General features: G+C 42.9%; 1 protein-coding gene across 1 annotated transcript in view; it reads left to right on the forward strand.

Annotated features, from left to right (window-relative positions):
• MCTP2 (multiple C2 and transmembrane domain containing 2) overlaps positions 1–18,751 on the forward strand; it is a 173,000-nt gene that overhangs the window by 22,410 nt on the left and 131,839 nt on the right. The window contains exons 2-3 of the mRNA XM_006027694.3: positions 11,101–11,217; positions 14,602–15,138. Coding sequence (XP_006027756.2) covers positions 11,203–11,217; positions 14,602–15,138 — 552 coding nt within the window. The 5' untranslated portion in view covers positions 11,101–11,202. The remainder of the gene's footprint in view (positions 1–11,100; positions 11,218–14,601; positions 15,139–18,751) is intronic.

The following is an 18,751-nucleotide window of genomic DNA, read 5'->3' on the forward strand; positions in this document are numbered from 1 at the left end:
GAGAGCTGCCTCAGGAGCCCCAAATCTAGTTCTTCCCCTTGGTGCGGGGGTCTGTAGCAGACCCCTACCACCGAATCCCTTTCTCCTTGCCCCCCATGTAACTTCACCCACAATCCTTCTACTTTCTCCTCCTTCGATTCCATCTTGATGAGGGTCGAAGTATATTGCTCATTGACATAGAGCGCAACCCCTCCCCCTTTCTTCCCCACCCTGTCCTTTCTGTACAGCCTATAACCCTCAATATGTACCACCCATTCGTGGGATGAATCCCACCAGGTTTCTGTTAGCCCTACTAAGTCATAGGTGTTTTCTGCAAGTAGGAGTGCTAGTTCATCCTGCTTTTGTTCCCCATGCTCCTAGCATTAGTATATAGGCACTTGAGCCCTGTGACTGGTGCCTTTTTTGCCTCTCAGCTCCGATTCCCAAAGGGCTCTTTATTGCTTACCTGTGCTGTATTGCTGGCCGCCCCATGGATTGCAGGTTCCTGATGTTCTCCTTCTTCAGGTTGGGCTGTCCTTCTGGGTGCCACATGGTTTGGTGGTCCACAGCTTCCCCCGCCCTCATCTTCCCTTCCCCCCGACGAGCCTAGTTTAAAGCCCGCCAGAGGAGATCCGCCAACCTAGAAGAGAACACACGCTTACCTTTGGGGGACAGGTGAAGCCCATCCCAACTGAGCATGTCCCTCGTCGTGATGTGTGGGTCGTTGTCCTGGAAGCCGAAGCCTGCCTCGAGACACCATTGCCAAAGCTGCCGATTGGTCTCTCTAATGCAGTTCTCGTGCCGTCTTCCGCGTCCGCTCACTGGTAGGACAGAAGAGAATACCACCTGTGCACCGATCTCCCTCAGCACGCCGCCCAGAGCATGGTAGTCCGTCATCAGGTGATCGGGGCTTCTCCTGGCCACATCATTAGTACCCACATGGACTAGGACCATGCGGTAGTAATCGGTGGGCTTAATCCTGGCCTGGATTATTCCCGTCACATCCCAAATCTTTGCCCCGGGTAGGCAGTAGGCCTCTCGTGTTGAGGGGTCCTGGCGGCAGATGAGTCCTTCCGTACCTCTCAGGATGGAGTCGCCTATGACGATCACTCGACGCCTCCTCCTCTGGGTCTGCTTGGATCTCTTGACCTGTCTGGAGTGTGGAGAATGTGGCGTTGGTTCCTGCCCAGAGGTTTCCTCCTCTCCTTCCATCACCTACAGGGTCGCCAGGGCCGCGTACCTGTTCACCAGTTGGACTGGAGGAACTGGTACCGGTTTACTGTGAGCAGCTCTGGTCCTGGATGTGACCGTCTGCCACTCTGCTGTAGAGGACACTCCCCGGGGTGCTTCTTCCTTGGGTGTCTGGTCCTGCAGGGAAAGGAAATAACTGTTAATTTCCTCCTCCGCCTCCCTGATACCCCTCAGCCTGCCAACCTCCTCCTGGAGCTCCTTCACCTGTGCCTCCAGGGCCCTAAGATGGGCACCTGCCAGATAGGTGTGGGGGCCCTCAATCTCTGCCCACCCCCCGGCTCTGCTGGGGATGCCCCGCAGGCTAGGAGGCAGGGGGACACCAGCTCCGCCATGGGCTCAGTCTGGGTGAAGGCCTCAGACCAGCCCCGATTAGGCATGGCCCTCCGGGCAGAGGCCCTAGCAGCACTCCTCGTCGACACCATTGCATAAGCTGCTGTTTGTACAACAGCTAAAGTCTGTTGGTGGGCTGGATTCGGCCTGCGGGCTGTATTTTGTCCATCCCTACTCTAGCACCATTTTGTTACTTTGATTTGTGACCCCTCTTCTGTTCCTGATAAGACTTGATACTCCACCACAAACTCCTGGCCTTCCCTAGTCTTCCTCCAAAAGCTCCAGCCCCACTCTTAGCTCTGCTTCAGTCTCCATGCATCTCCTCCTTTGCTTTCTCACCTTCCCGTCCCTCCCTCCCTTCCCCTCCCTTTTCCTCTCCTTGTGCCTATTGAGTGCTTGCCATACTCTCTGGGGGGGGGGCTGCACACACCTGGGAGCTGTGAGCCCGTGCCAGGAGGGAGCAGAAGGGGAAAGCACAGAGGCTGCCTAGCTGCCAACTCCTACTCAACAGGTGATGCGTTGACTGAGTGGTGAACAGGAGGACCATCTGCATCTCAATACCCTCTGCTTTCCGAGAACCTCACTGAGAGTGTGACATTAATCTGGGGCTTCAGGGATGTGAGGTAAGGCTTGCGTGCACGTATGCCATAGGACTCATGAGACGCTTGGCAAGTCTGATTGTGTGGTTTCTTTGTATGGGATGATAGGATCTGAATATGCAATCTGATGTGAGCCCTGAAGTTAGGTAAACAGTACAAAATGAATAGTGCCTTCTGGCTTATACCACTACAATCAGGAGACACGTTTTTCCTACCCTCTGGTGTGGGGGAGCAGACTGGGTGGTGAGAAAGTATATATGGCAACACGTTTTCTCTTGTTTTAGAATGAAATGCAAGAAGTGAAAGTTATATCTCCCCAGGTCAGAGGCAGGTGCATATTCTTTCATTAACTTTCACTACCAGTTGCTATTCTGAGGTGCCTGTAGCACTTGGTTCTTGCTTGTTGTTCCTGTCTGCTGGTACGTGCAATGAAAAACAAATGCTCCAGATTGCGTCATGGATTCTCCAAGGAGTTAGAGCTTCTTCCTTCCTCTTCCTCGTCCGAGCCGCAGAGAATGTGCGTGCGTTTCACACACTTCTGAAACACGCAGCTTGCTATTACAAACTTAAAAGAAAAAAAACCCAAACCCCAGGGCCTAAATAACCAGGTCTCTGCAGAGGATTTGAATAGAACAAAGACATAAGAATCAGTCGTATTCTTCCGTTACCTGTGTGAGTTGTCTAGAATAACCATATTTTTTGTTAAGATTAGTATTTGTCTCCATGTTGTTCCTATTACAGCATTCTTCTGTAGATCTGTTTCTGATAACATGAACAGGCGGAAGACCTGTTTCTCTTGCTCATATGATTTTCACTCAAGCACTGAAGCATATACGGACTCTCTTTTGTGAAACCTTTGACTTGCAACATGCTAACTCAGTGGGATGGGTGTGGGCCAAACCCAAAGGGAATAGTCTACATGATTTAACGTTCTTTCCTCCCCCCACTTTTTCTGGCTACAGGATCCCAGCATGCTTTTGCTGCTACATACACATTTACAAAGAGAAAGCTTTGACTGAAACTGCAGGAGTGATTGGGAAAGGCACAGCGTCGTTGTTAGGGCTGGAATTTGGCCAAGATGCTTACGCCCATCCTGCTGTACAAAGTCCCATGGAGCATTTTATATCCTTGCATAGCTAGACTTTGAGCAGCGCTCTGCACCTGCAGCTGCCCTGTCATAGCAACCTAAGGCACTTGCTCAATTTTAATTCACATAAAGATACCTGAGTTAGCTCTCAAAAGCCATCCTGGGAACTGGAAGTAGCCTAGCTGTACTAATGGGGGTCTTCAAGAGGAGGTTGGGGGTCTTCAAGAGGAGGTTAGATAAGCATCTAGCTGGGGTCATCTAGACCCAGCGCTCTTTCCTGCCTATGCAGGGGGTTGGACTCGATGATCTATTGAGGTCCCTTCCGACCCTAACACCTATGAATCTATGAGAAGCAGCATGCAGTGAAGACCCCCCACAGCAAGAAAAGAGTAAGCATTGCTTGGAGCAATGAAGTATTTATTTTAGGTCTTCTGTCCACTATGCTTAGCTTATGAGATCACAGAACAAAAGATCTATGGCTGCAGACCCATTTAAATCAGTGTTTCATGTTAGCATCAATCTGTTTGGTGCAGGAAGTAAAAATGATTGAAGGAGGCAGTAGTCCATTGGATGAAATCCTTTGGCAGAAGCCAGGGTAGATTTGCACTTTATAGTTAACTACATCAGAGATGCATACATCCTTACCCTATTGGAATCTGCGGTCTGTGATTTCCTTCTGAACTTCATGTGTAAGTGGCACTGAATTTGAATACTTAAGCATAAACTGAAAAACTTGAATGCAAATAGAGGCCTCCTTTGCTTTGTTTTAAGTGTATTTGCATAATCCTTTCAACTGGGGTGAATTATCGCAAAGATATTAGGCTCTCAGAAACAGGGTGGTAAAATAAAAGCACACAAGGCTTTTTGTCTCCAAAATTACTTTGTCAGGAGCAATAATGGTCTCTAGTAGACTGAAGTTGTGTAAGCAGTGATGGGAAAAATCTGGTGAGCTTAATGTGGTCTGTTTAGTTTATAACCACCCTTACCACCCAGTTGTTCTGCAGCCAGTTCATGGCAAATGCCATTTAAACTGGATTTGCCATTATTGTATTAGAAACCAGCCTGCTTACACAAGTCCCCCCTCCTAGTATAGACAGGCCACTGTTTGCATGCATGTAACTTCTTGTTTGAAAACGATGCAAGTAGAGCTGATGCAGTGTTCTTTGCTTCAATTAAAGGATTATGTTGGGGCATCTAGGCTAGTGTTACTGATGGCAGAAACAGGGATACATATCCTGTTCAACTGAAGCCTGAAGTTCTCCAGCTTTCATAACGAGGGCTGTACTGACTTACGTGCCATTCTGTGCTATCCTGTCTGATCCGTTGTTAAGACAGATGTGAATGAAGAACACGTCTCTAATAGCCTCTATTTGGCACTTAGTCATAGAGAAGTGGGGCTGGAAGGGACCTCAGGGGTCATTAGTCCAGTGGTTCTCAACCTTTTTTTTGTACCAGGATCGATTTGTAAACATCAATGGCCGCTCCCGACCCGCTGCCCCCTGCCTCCAGCCCCAGGTGGACATGTGGGGTGTGAAGGGGGGAGCATGGTGGGGACCAAGCAGCCCCTCGCAGGCTGGAACTCTGCCAACCTGCAAGGGAAAAGCCGCCGTTTTCCACATTTTTCTCCTTTAAAGGTGAATGCATTTTGTTAATCCTTTCTTAAAGTTTATTCACAACCCTTTCATATATTCTTGTGACTCACTTCTGGATCGCGACCCATGGGTTGAGAAACACTCATCTAGCCCAAGCCCTTTCCTGAGGCAGGATTGCCCCTATCCAAACCATCCCATATAATCCTAATCTAAACTCTACCCTTTGCCCTGACACAACACAGACCTAACGTCCTAACCTGCCGCAGGTAAAGCAGAGGAGCTACGGTAGCCAATGTCCTGCTTCTATAAAATGTTGTCAATATACACTCAAGAGGTCCTGAGCAGAGGACCCCCCCCCACTATAGAGGAAGGGGTCCTGTGCCCAGGATGGGGTAAAATTCCTTCCTGACCTCAAATATGGCAATCAGTCTGACCCTAAGTGGAGGGGCAAGACCCTCTAGCCAGAAACCTCTGGCTTTGCTCCTGGCAGAAGAATTGGCTCACCCCAGTTCGAGTCCTCCGCCTTAACTGTAGCCAACACCCAATGCCTCTGGGCAGGCTTAAAAACACCCTGACATATATAGCAGAAATGTGTGTATTGGGAGGGTGGGGGAGGAGCAACCAGCAAAGCCCAGAAGAAAGGGGAATAGTCATGGTAGAAAATGGGCATAACTACGCCTAGATACTTCCCGACCAGTGACTGTCCAACCTCTTCTTGAACATCTCCACAACTTCCCTAGGCAGTCTATTCCACTGCCTCACTTTTCTTACAGCAAAGAAATTGTTTCGGCTGTTCAATTTAAATTTACTTTGTTACAACTTCAAGCCATTGGTCCCTGTCCTCCTTTCTGCAGCAAGAGAGAAAAAGCGCTTTCCCTTTTTTCTTTATGGCAGTTTCTTAATTTCTTGAAGACTGATATCATGTCCCCTCTTAAGTGTCTTTTCTGCAAGGTGAACATGCCTAGCTCCTTTAGCCTCTCCTCATGTGACTTGCCTTCCAAGCCCTTGATAGTTTTTGTTGCCTGCCTCTGTACCTGCTCTAACTTCTCCATGTCCTTTTTAAAATGTGGAGCCCAGAACTTCATGCAATACTCCAGAGGAGGCCTAATCAGTGTCTAGTAGAGAGGCATTGTAACCTCCTGTGCCCTGCACTTAATGCTTCTGTTGATACAGCCCAAAACTGCCTTGGCCTTTTGCGCAGTTACATTACACTACAGACTCACCAAGACTCCCAAGTCCTTTTCCACAGAGCTACCGTCTGGCCAGATGTCACACAGTTTGTATTAGTATGTTTTATCATTACCCCAAGCGGTAGCACCTTGCATTTGTCTATATTGAACTTCATCCAGTTAGCTCTAGGCCCACTTTCCAATCTGTTGAGATCCTTCTGAATTGTTCCTGCATCGTCCAACATGTTCACAATCCTTCCCAGTCTGGTGTCATCTGCAAACTTGCTCAAGAAGCTTTCTATGCCAGCATCCAAATCATTAAGAAATGCTTGTTGGACACTTCCAGCTACTAATAAACAGGGATTGTTATGAATGATGAGTAGTGTTGCAGCGGAAAAGATACTCACTTAACCATGCACTTACAGAAGACTGGTATGCAAGTTGATCCCTGATTTTGTACTTTCATTGGATAAGCAAGTTGCATACACAGTTAGAAGATTTATGAAAAGTGTAATAGTGGTGTTTGTATTCTCAGTGGCATGCATGTGTACTTTACTGTTTTGAGGGAATTTCTTAAAAGCCTTGCTGGGTAATATTTGAGCATGCTGTGTTGTAAGTATATGCTTAATACTCACTTTATCAGATAATATTCTTGAAATGGGGGAGACCCTCACTTAAACTGAAAAAAAAAGATACTGGGTTCGTGAATAATGATGCGTCACAGCATATATCTCTAGCCCAACTTATTTAATAACACTTAATTCTTTCTGCAGTGTCTGTCTGAGAGTCTCCAAATACTTTGCATGGTGAATTTAGTTTTAAAATGTTTCAGTTGAATGGTAGATTAGAGAGAGTTGGTTTACATAGTTTCTCTGGACAGTCAAAGAACCTTTTCACAAAACTTTTAATGAGAGGTTTGCAAGGAAGCTAAATAACCAAGTAACAAACATTAAGAATCAAGTGAAAAAACAGAAGTTTGATTGGAAGTGAATGATTGATTTCCACCCCCCCCCCCACTCTCCTCTGCCTTCATGGGTTAAAGTTAACAGTGGGTTGCCCCATGTTTTCCTAATAGGACTGTGAGATGGTAGTTGATCAAACCAAAAGGTAATCGAATGAAGGATTTCATGCTGGAATTGCCCAGGTAAGTAGCAACACTTGTATGAGAGAGTTATTTATTTTAGTACTAGATAGGCACCATAGGAGTACCTGACTTGTTAAACACAGTGTCTGGTGACACACTGGGCTGGTTAACTTTAAGTTAAAGTTGTTAGAAGCTACCACTATTTACTAAAAGCCTGGGGAGTGGGACAATTTTCCACCATTGAGATCAAACAAAATCAATTAGCCAGCCAAAAATCTTGACATAATAGTGCTACTGTGGTTCATGAATGGGAAAAGAAATATTATGAATAATTTTATATCAGTTGATGGAAAATTGTGACCTAGAGTACTACATTCATTCTCTCTGTGTGTGAGACTATATATAAAACTAGAGGGGGTTCAGATCCAGGTACCAACAATTACTGAATCCATGGAAAGTCCTCTTCATTTAAGGAAGAGAAAAGATTGGGACTGTTTTAGAGACATGAATGAGAAGGAGTCTGATATGTGTCTATTAAAATAATGAATAGCATAAAGATAAGGTAGTCCTATTTACTAGGCATGTGTGAAGTGGGCCCTATATGATTCAGATTTGGCCCGAATCAGGGACAGGGATTCAGTTAGTTGATTCAGATCACTGTGCCTGATTTGATTCGGCCAAATCCAAATCCGAAGATTAGATGCTGATTCAGAGAATCAGCGATTCAGACATAGACATATCTTTAAAAGTTTTTTCTACATTCCTTGAGGTACTAGCACGGCTCATGAACGCTGGTGGGGTGGATGGAGCATCCCACAGGAGGACGGGGGGGGTGGGGGGGGGGCCTCCATGTGCTCAGTGGCGAACCTGGAAGTGGACCAGAAGTACTTCCAGTCCACTTCTGGGTCCGTCGGAGAGCACGTGGTAGGGGTCCCCCGCACACTCCAGGCTTGGCGATTAGCGTACCTTCCTGCGTGCCCCCGGCGGACCCAGAAGTGGACTGGAAGTGCTTTTGGTCCACTTCTGGGTCTGCTGCTGAGCGTGCTGGGGAGGCCCCATGCTCCTGTGGGACACTCCATGCGCCCCAGCATCTCAGCGCTCACAAGCCACCTGCTACCTAGAGGTATGTAGAAGAAACTTTAAAGCTGTGTCTATGTCCGAATCTCCGAATCTCTCTGAATCCATTGGGGGCTAGGGGGCGGGTTCCAATTCGATTCAGAGAGATTAAAGGGTCCTCTGATTCGATTAGGATTCAGAGATTTGGCCACTGAATCTGGGCCGAATATCCGCTGAATCGAAGCTTCACACAGCCCTGCTATTTACCCTTTTTTTTTTTTTTATAAATACAAGAACAAGAGGACAAATAAATTGAAAAGCAACAGAGCTAAATTTGATACCAGAAAAATATTCTTACATGTAAATTAGCCTGTGAAACTCCTTGCTATAATATATCCTTAATGCAAAAAAAGAACAAAAAGGCCATCATTGGACTGAGAATCTGGCACAGTGCATGTTTCATGGGATAAATCTGGTGGCTTAATATTCGAATAATTTGGAGGTGCTGTTAGTACAAACAGCTGAAATTTGCCTCAAGACAGCAAACATTTTGGATCTGTGGTGAGACATGTATACACAAAGAACAACAGATACACCAAGGATAAGACTGAACTTGTGAGGAAAGGAGAGTTTGTTGCTGTCTTGTTTAAAAGCGGTGGTAGTGGTGATGATAAAGTTTATCAGATAAACAGTATGAGCAAAAGTAAAGGGGAAAACAAATTGGAGGAAGTAAAGGCAGGATGAATCCAATGTGCTTTAGTTTTGAATTTGCTGTGGCTTACAGTAGTCACTAATTAAAATAAATGTACATATTTATGCCGTTCTGCAAGACCAATGACTTCCCTTGGAAGGTTGTTAATGACTGGAACACAGACTTGTAGTGAGATGGTGCTGAGTTAATCTCCTTTATTCCTGTTCCCTGGATGAGCTTTCACTGCTGCGACCCACGTCATCTAGGCTGCAGACCTCTGGCCATTCTGGTGATTTTAGATAATTTTGTTGTTGTTGAGAGAAACAGATGAAAAAATGTGGGCAGTTACCATCACTGTCGGTTAGTGAATTTGATACCCAAACCCAAACTTTACCTAAGTTGACTGTGGCCTCTAATACCAGACTATTATTTGCTTTATAACTATGGTATGTGTGCACGTGGGTGTGCATGCAGGTTTGTGTGTGTGTGTGTGTGTGTGTGTGTGTGTGTGTGCACATGCATGTTTAACATTCCTTGGGGTATTCTGACATAAGGGAAACCCCCCAAACACAGTGGTGTCTAGATCAGCATGTCAGATATGGGAAGAGTGCAGTTCCCCCCCCGCTCCCACCCCCCTTTTTTAAAGTACCTCTGTTTTTATTGTGGTTGTATTGTCTAGCTCTTTATAGGTTAGGAAGGATGGTGCTCCATCCATACTGTTGTAAAATGGGTATGATGCCTCTAAGTAAGAATAAGGGCTTATGATCCAAGGGCTTTTAATCAGAGGGTTGTATTGTACAAATGGTACCTCCTGGGTTCTGTTCTTTATCATGGGAACCCTGCCAGGAAATGCCTTTTGGGTAACAAAACAGAAACAAGCCAACGAGGGGCTATGGTGACTAGTCAGGAAGGCAGGGGGAGGAACATAGCGGGAAGGGAATAGAAAACCCTGTTCTTTGAAAAGCCTTGGGAAGCAGATATGATGAGCTGGTCCTATTGTTATTAACATTTGGTTTTGTTAGAATTAAGTGCATGTGTATGAGGCTAGCAGAAGCAGAAAACACTTGAAGGAGACAAATTGTGAAACTCAACTCAGTGGTAGTATTTTATGGTATGGTATATCTAACCTGGTAAATTATGGTGTTGCCAAGTTATATAATGCTTTGAAAAGGGGGATAGAGGTTTTTAAATAGCAACTGTCAACAGAAAGCAGTGCAGTATGAGGTCCTCTGTTGAAAACACAGCACTGGGGCTTGAATATGGACTCAGTTTCTGTTTGTGTCATGGACTTCTTCTCTGCATCCTTGTGCAAGTAATTGAGGGCATGCTGTTTTCTTTTTCTCCCTTCCCCAAAGTGCATGAGTTCAGTTAGATCTGTGGGCACTCAGCAGCTTGGACGTTTTGGCCTACAGTCTCTGTGTACTTCAGTTCCTCAGCTCTGATGCACACATAATTCTTCCTACCTGACAGGGGCATAGTGAGGCCAAATTGATTTGGGCCATGGCTGCATGTGGGTATTGTACCTGCATATAACTTTTTGAGTTGGGAGTAGGAATTTATTTTCAATGAAATACACTGGCACAACCTGTGGATACAGCAATTTATGCTAGCGTAAAAAGTACTTTATATCGGTGTACCTTATTATCCTTTCCATAGTATATAAGTACGTAACAAGTACATATATGAGATGTGCTAATTTCTGGGGGGCAGAGGAGGAGGGGAGGGTTATACAATTTTCAGTATATACTGTTATAATTTAAGCAGCATAACAACATTGTGTGTATTGGCAAGCCCTTGCTGTTCGTATGGTGTTGAATCACTGCAGAGCTGGCCATAAACATGTTAATGTAATCAAGGAAGAAACTGGCTGTGAAAGTGCTTTAAACCTGTTCCAATTAGGGAAGCATATGAGCAGACTGCTTTGCAGATGAATTGTTTTCTCTTTTGAGTTTAAATGTCTTGTATTTATCTTGGAGTTCAAAGATTCGGCAACTGTTCTATCATGTGTTTGGTTATTGGCCTTTCATGGTTAAGTTGAACATTTAACAAGCATTTACTAGTAAACCTTGCATATACATTTTTTACAAATTAAAGATACCACGACCGATTCCATCAGTATTTCTGTAAATTCTTAGCACTTATGTATATATACTAAGAAACACTTTGGTATATATTCAAAACTGTAAAGATTTCAGCCTGATAGTTTGATCAGCTCTTTTTTCTTAAAGACTGCAGGATGACGTGGCTGTATTCTCTTTGCAGAATTATGGTGGTGGTTTCACTGTTGATTGCAACCAGCTCCTTCTCTACTTTTATGAAGATACTTCTATCAACAGTGCTGTCTTTTTAAATCGCCTTCTTAAGATGCAAATACCACAGGTGAATGCATTTTAATTTTCTCTCTCTTTTGTTTGCTTGAGGATGTCTAAACGTTTAATCCCAAAGGCAACAGTTCTACCCAAAGATGTTCCAAAACTACAAGGTAGCTTTTCCCCTCTTCCCCTGAAACCTCCACTCACTTATCATAGGATTCGATTAGAAAGCATGAATGGAAGGGATTCTTATTATTTGCTTTCTGATTAGTATCAATTTTGTTTAATGTTTTGAAAATGTCGATGTGGGCAGGGAGGAAAACACAAGCAAAAACATAAATATGTAAAAGTGTTTATCTGGGTTTTACCCACTCTGATGTATGTGGCAAAAAGCATATTTTTCCCAAGAAATACCCATTAATTTTCTTTGCAATTTAAAATCTTTGCAATTTAAGCTTCTTTGCAATTTAATTTCTTTATTAAGCTCCTCTTATACCTGGGGACCTTACAAGATCCAATATATTTGGACACTTTATTTTATTAGGATGTGGTGAATATATTTTTCTAACACAGTGGCTGTGTCTATATGAGTGGTGGGCTGCACAGTTGTTACTGCACAGTCATTTAGTACTTACATTAGGCTCAGCAAGTACTAAATGACTGCGCAGTAACTGGCATTACTGCGCAGTAGCATCCCCGCACAGTTTTTTTAGATGGTACTGCACAATAGCAACAAGCGAATGTGAAGTAGCTCGTTAGTACTGCCCAGTAGCTTTGCATCACAGTTAGTGCCTGCCACCACTACTTATTGCACAATAGCAATGAGCTTCTGTGCAGTAGCATCTCATGTAGACATGCCCATGGAGTAGTGGTTTAATGCTGGCTTGGATTCTTTGTTTCCATGATGGACCACCCTTAGAGGAAACCATGTTCCTGCTTGATTACTTTAAAAATAAGTTATGTAATGAAAGTAGATCCTCCCAAAAGATCTGCACTGCAAGGGAAATGCTGAGAGACTAGATACTGGTACTGACTTGTCCACTTAGGGGTCTAATCCAAAACCTACTGGAGCCAACAGAGACTTTCCAATAGACCTCAACAAGCTATGGATCAGGTGCTATAACGGACTTATGTAAGCAGTGTTTCAGGGCATTTACACAATTTTCTTGTTTTCTTTGCTCACAAACCAAACCTCTGGAGTAGATGGAGCTTTTCTGGCTGGTTTTAAAGTCTGTCCAGGAAGTGTTTATAGGATTGGTTTTGTTTTCCAGAGTTGAATCATTTGGGTAACAGCCCAAGCTGGACTAGAGTGTTTAATTCCAAACAATAAGACTTGAATTAAATGACTTGGCTTCTTACTAGTAATCATACCTTAGTGCCAAGAGGCCACATTTGGGATCATGGCCCAGTTGTGCTAAGCACAACCCGGAGAAAAACAGTGTCTGCCTATGGAAAAAAACAGTCTCTGCCTGAAGAGCTACATGGAGGAAGAAATAAATTCTTAGCATATAAAGATATGCCTTCTTCTATCAGTTCATAGATTTCTAAGGCCGGATCATCTAGTGTGAAATCCTGCATTGTAAAAAGTTAAAGAACCTTACTAAAGGAATTTTTTTCACCACACCTAGAATTTCTACATTTGCTGTAGCATAGGTTAGAAGGTCATCTGGTATGGATTTTTATGCATGCAAGCGCCATTTTTGTAGGGTTTTTTTTTTTTTATCTGCAAAAAACACACAATAGTTAGTGTGCCTCAGCTGTCCCCTACCCTTTCCATATAGTCACTGGCAGATGGCATAGTAGAAACGGGTCTTGATCAAATAAAAAGAGACCTATGTAAGTAAGAGCTGGCGTGGAAGTATGTTCAAAAAGACCTGTGGGTTGGAATCACAGATTGGTAGGGCTGGGAGGGACCTCAAGGGTCTTCTGCTCAAATCCTCTGCACAAATGCAGTGATTCCTAAATCGTTCCTGATCAGTCCAGTCTCTTGAAAACCTTGTGTGTGATTGAAGCTCATGTCACTGACATGGTGGATGATGCAAGGCAAGAGGAAAAGTGATTCAATAAATGCCTCATCCAAAACTCATTAAAATTCTCATTAACTTTAGGCAGCTCTGGATCAAGCTTGTCTACACTATATGTGTTTTTCTGATTAGGGCTCATTTGATATTCTTGTACTAGCTTGAAACTAGCCAGCCCAGACACTGCTAGTAATATAGCCATAGAACCATCTTGCAAATCCCATTCAAGTGCCAAGCTTGATTGAGATGTGTGTTGTTGCTAAACTTCCAGCAGTACTTTAGCTGGATAATTTAAACCATTTTAGGGTTATCTACATAAGCTACAATGAGAAAAGTTACCGAACTTCAGACAAACCCTAAGATTTAACTGGAAAGAACAGAGTTTACAAGGTAGGATGGTGGCATGTTGGTTATTAGGTTGTAGATGTGGTAAGTATTCAGCTTACTTTGTTTAAAAACCCTAGCATTTACACTGTAGGGTCCATTAAGTATGTGGCCTTTTATCTGCAAAAATATGCCGTGGCAGAACTAACTGCTCTCAACTTCACAGGTATTTGATACCTATTTGAATTTCCTTCTTCTTAGTGGACTTGTTTTTGCCAACCTATGCTCCCATGAATTGGTATTCAAGTGAATAGTCTCTTTGATGGCCATGGGATGGGTAGCAGGATTAGGCCTTCAGAGGATATGTGATTGGAGACAGAAGTAGATATCCTACTCTAATTTAGGTCATATCTTGAAAACTCATGTTCTGTGTGTACGGGTACCTTGGCTTTTATAACTCCTGATGGTTAAAACTGTCAAAGCAGGCTCCTCCAAAGAATAACTGATGTGGGGCTTTCATTGATGGTAGCAAGTATACGGAAAGTAGTTAACTGTGTATTGTTCAGAGTCAGTGTTTCTAGAATATCTTAGGTGGAGGCTCTGGATAATGTGATTAATGTAACCTACCTGATGAAGAGCAGTCCTTGTGTGGTGCTTTAGAAGTGGTATGCTGAACCAGGTAAGGAAATGATGAAAGTTTTAGATAGGCTGGAAAGGGGACACACCAGGTATGATACTAAAATTGCCCCGCCTTCCCCCCCCCCATGCCAACTTTTCCATGAGTCAAGTCTCTTTGTTTATAGTATTTATCTAGTGGATGCTAAATAGAATAATTTGCCATTTTTGACAGAGAAGGAAACAAATTGTCTACCCCTTGCACCTCTTAATAGTGTTTGGTCCATTTCCTAACAATTTTGTCACATCGTGGAGTTAAGTACTTTCCTCCCCTGGAAAATCCCACCTATCTATGAGACTATATAGGAAAATGGTTACTAATGCAGTATTTAGAAAGTCCATTGGAAGTGGCTAGTTGAGACATGAACTGTAATTCTCAATATGCATTTGTTTTCAAGGCTTGACTTCTTTTCTTCCTACATTCGTTTTAGCCATCCTATGAATCGCAGAAAACTTTTGAAAACAGAAGTGCTGGCAGCATCCCCGTTGCAGCTATGGATTTGGATAAACAGTCCATCTGGGAATCCCTGAAGCAGAAAACAAAGCCCTTGTTACAAAATTTCAGTGGAAAGAAATCCAAAAGAAGTTCTCCCAAAATGGTGGAGAGAAGGCAGAGGCCTTCACTGAACCGACACATTAGTATTTCTGTGCCCGACATGCTGGATTTCGAGTCTTTCGCAGAAGAACCTATGTGTTCAGATTCCCACGCGTCGTCCCCCAACATCCCTAGCTGTCTTTCCACCAAGATCACATCTCTCAAAAGCAGAAGCACCTGTTTAAAGCAGACAGGAGAGGACTGTCAGTTGAAGCAGCAGGAAGCAAGCCACACTGAGGTCAGCATTACTGAAACAGAAACCCAAGGCATTTGTGGCTCAGGATCAGAAGCTAGGCAGAAACCCAACGATGACCTCTTTGAATTGCTACAGCCAGCACAGCTGAGTGATTATCTAACAGAAGAGGTGACTGAGGTAAGAGGCTTTTGGATTATCTGAGATAAATAACCTTGTCAGACTGCATGCGGCTGCCTAGCTGACTAGGCTGTGGATGGGATGGAGAAGGGCGTATTCACAAGACGCATAAGAAAGTCACTTTACAGACCTAAATTATTTTTTTTATCTTTGACTAAGTTTTCTGCTGACACTGGGAATGTGTGAAAAGTCAGATCAGAGCCAAGGTACCGTTTTCTTGATTTGGCAAGAGTAGGGGATTTGTCACAGGCAACTTTTTGATGACTCTTGAAAGTACAAAACAGTTTGTAAGCTTCTGAGCTCCAAAATATGGTGTCCTCTGAAGCACATGCTATAATATTTTCTTTGCTACCATCTTAGAGAAAAGACAGCTATTCCCTTCCATCCACCAAAACTCAAATTGAATAATGGAGGTGAAAGGGGAAGGGTAAGTGGGTCAAACTCTCTGAAATTGGAGCTAATTGAAATGATGATATGATCGAGTACAGTGAAGTTGTTTCCTTTTGCTCAGAGGTCTCCTTCAAGTTTTCATTACAAGATGATTCAGCTGGTTATGTGCACAAACAAAAAGGCCTTCTGTGACTCTCCCCTTTTCAGTGCTCATGAAAAAGAGAGAAGCATCTATTTGTGGTTAGGGATAATGCTGGAAGGGGCCGTGTGATCTTTTCAATGTATCTTAGGTCTGAATTACAGCACCACCGGCTAACCCTGATTAGAGAGAGGAAATGGAAGAGTTTAATGGGGGCATGATAATATAGATATGAGGGTGCAAGTAGATCTGTCTGGTCAATCGATATTTAATTTGTTCATGTACGGAAGATGAAAAAGGTTGGAGATATGTTTTGAAAGACATTTTCATTGGGGAAGGGTTTTTGCTTGTTTAGTCTGCAGGAGAGATTGAAACAGATTCTCTTACGTTGTTTTTCCTCTTGAAGGCAGATTGAAGGCCCAGGTTCAAGAACCTGCTCTCCCTTAGTCAGTGATCTTTGGTCTGAAGCAAGCAAAGCAGGAACCCGTCTGGGTCTTCAGTGCTCCAAGCTAGTCCAGCTCTCCCTCCCTCTGATTTCAAAATGGAAAAGTATGGCTTTGATGGGGAAATCTGCTGTTAATTAATTTGTAAACAAATGTTCTGACAGTTTTGTTTAATTTGAATACAAAATGAAAACACATTCTGAAATGTCTAAAATGTGTTATGCAAATTGTTTTTAGCTTTGCCCATGAGGGGTTTGCTCTTAAAAAAAAACCTGTGCTCCTACAGCTGAATCCAAATTTGAACCCATTTTAGAGGCAAGCTAGGACAAAGGCATCGGACATAGAGGCTGGGAAGCCTATATTTTCTCAAAGCAGACATTACCCAGGAACAATGAAATTAAAATGTCTCCTGTCCTAAGGTTAAGAATATATAGGAACCCTGAAATGTGCCATCAGATTTAGCTCCAACTCTATTGAAATAAATGAGAGTTTGGTTCCTAAATATCTACTTAACCATTTGCTCCTTAGTTTAGTATGTGGTCTGGCACCCATCTGTACGTGGGAGAAGTCTGCATAGCTGGTATTCTGCGGGGAGGCCGTTCCATATTTCATTTCCCAGTCTACTGTCATGAGCCCACGTGTTCTCCAACCTAAGAGACAAAAATGTTCCCTTGTACATATAACGTCTCTGAATTTTAAAAGAAACAAAGAAAACCTGTTTCTTGTAGTTGGGAATTTCTCTTCACAATGAAGAGGCACACATTACCTCTTGCTTTCAGTCTGAAATATATCCGAGAGGTCTGAACTCCTCCAGTATTTTAAATGATTATGTTGTTAGTTATTTCTCTCTTCTTCCTTCTGGAATAAACATCTAGTCCCACAAGCCCAAACTGCTCGTCTGGTTCACCAGCTCCCTGCTTGTTCTCCCCTTATTCCATTATCATTAGCTAGGACTGACATACTTAAGAAGCAATGTCAACTCATTGCTTTATAATTTGTGCTTTTAGAGTTGAGCTGACTTGAGCTCAGTCAGTATAGCTGAAGCATGTATTCTAGGAATTTGAATCATCAGTCTAACATCATTTATACTTTTGATTATTCCACTGGTGTTCTCTTAATGCTGTAGACAAGACTTTAAAAACAGAGAAATTGTCAATGGGCATCACGGCACAGGTCTGTCTAATTAGGACAGTGGTCAGTACCAGGTACTTTAAAAGGAACATGCAAACATGTACTACAGTAGGCCACAACAGGATACTTTGTTTCCGAGAAAAGCTTCCTTCCAACCTCTACTAAATTAAGGTTGATTGAGAATTTAGATCCTTCCAATATTGTCACCTGTGCATTTAAGGCTGTTTTAATATTTGCTGTTATCATGAATCTTGTTTGATGTTGTGAATGTCTAACCGCTATTGTAATCTGCCTACAAGCTCAAAACACAATAGGGACAACCCTCCAAGCAAAACATTTGCAAATAGAACAAGGAGGTTTTCTTAGACTTGTTTTCCATATTTCATTTTAACCAAGACTCCAGTGTGTGTGTGTGTGTGTGTGTGTGCGCGCGTGCAGATGTGTAATTTACTCAAAACTCTCAACATTTTCTGTCTGTTCTGCCAGAACGCTGCAGTGCCAGAGGTACACCACAATGACTGTTGTCTTCCCTAACGCAAACGACATAAGAACAGCTTTGAAAACATGACAAAGGCTTTCTTCTTTCTTCTGTAACCTCAGCTTCATTTTCCTTGTCACGTTGTTGTGGCGTTGGGGTGGGGGCCAGAAGGAAGTTGGGTCTTTTTGAATATGCATGTAGGGTTTTGTGTGTGTGTGTGTTTTCCCCCTCAGAGCTGTCCTACTGTGTCATTTATCCATTTCCTGTTTTGTCTTTGGTCAACAAGTATTGTGTGATGCATCCATTGCTCTACCTGTGTGTGTGTGGTTGTGGTTTCATGCTAAGCTCGACATTTGCTGTTGCTTTGAATTATTATTCAAGAACCACTGGCCTCAATAACAGCCACGAAAGGTTCAGCTACCAAAGAACTCTGGTATCACTAGTTTTTAAACTTTCTGTGTCTTTCTCTCCCAAATATGATTTTCACCTCCTTTTAAAAAAAATCCTCAAGTATCTGGGCATATTTCAAAAGAAAACAAGCAGTCTATAAAATATGATGGCAAATAAATACTCTCTGTGAATATTTTTCATCTTCAGAATTTTGCCTCGTTCTGGTTTGAAACAGTCTGTACTTGCAGCTATTTGTATCTATCTGATATGTTGAGATTATGTGTGTGTGTGTGTATATATGTGTGTGTTTTATATTTATCTCTGTGCGTGTATGTGTATATGTATACGTGTGTGTGTAATATATATACGTATGTATGTGCGTGTGTGTATGTATGTATGTGTGTATAAATCAATGTGTATGTGTGTGTGGATATATACGTGTGTGTGTGTGTGTGTGTGAAATGTATGTATGTGTATATATATATTTTGTGTGTGAAATGTATGTATGTGTATATATATATTTTGTGTGTGTGTGTGAAATGTATGTATGTATGTGTATATATATATATATTTTGTGTGTATATGTGTGTGTGTGTAAAATATGTATGTATGTATGTGTATATATATATATATATATATAGT

Source organism: Alligator sinensis, unplaced genomic scaffold, assembly GCF_000455745.1.
Source record: "Alligator sinensis unplaced genomic scaffold, ASM45574v1 scaffold857_2, whole genome shotgun sequence".
Taxonomy (NCBI): domain Eukaryota; kingdom Metazoa; phylum Chordata; order Crocodylia; family Alligatoridae; genus Alligator; species Alligator sinensis.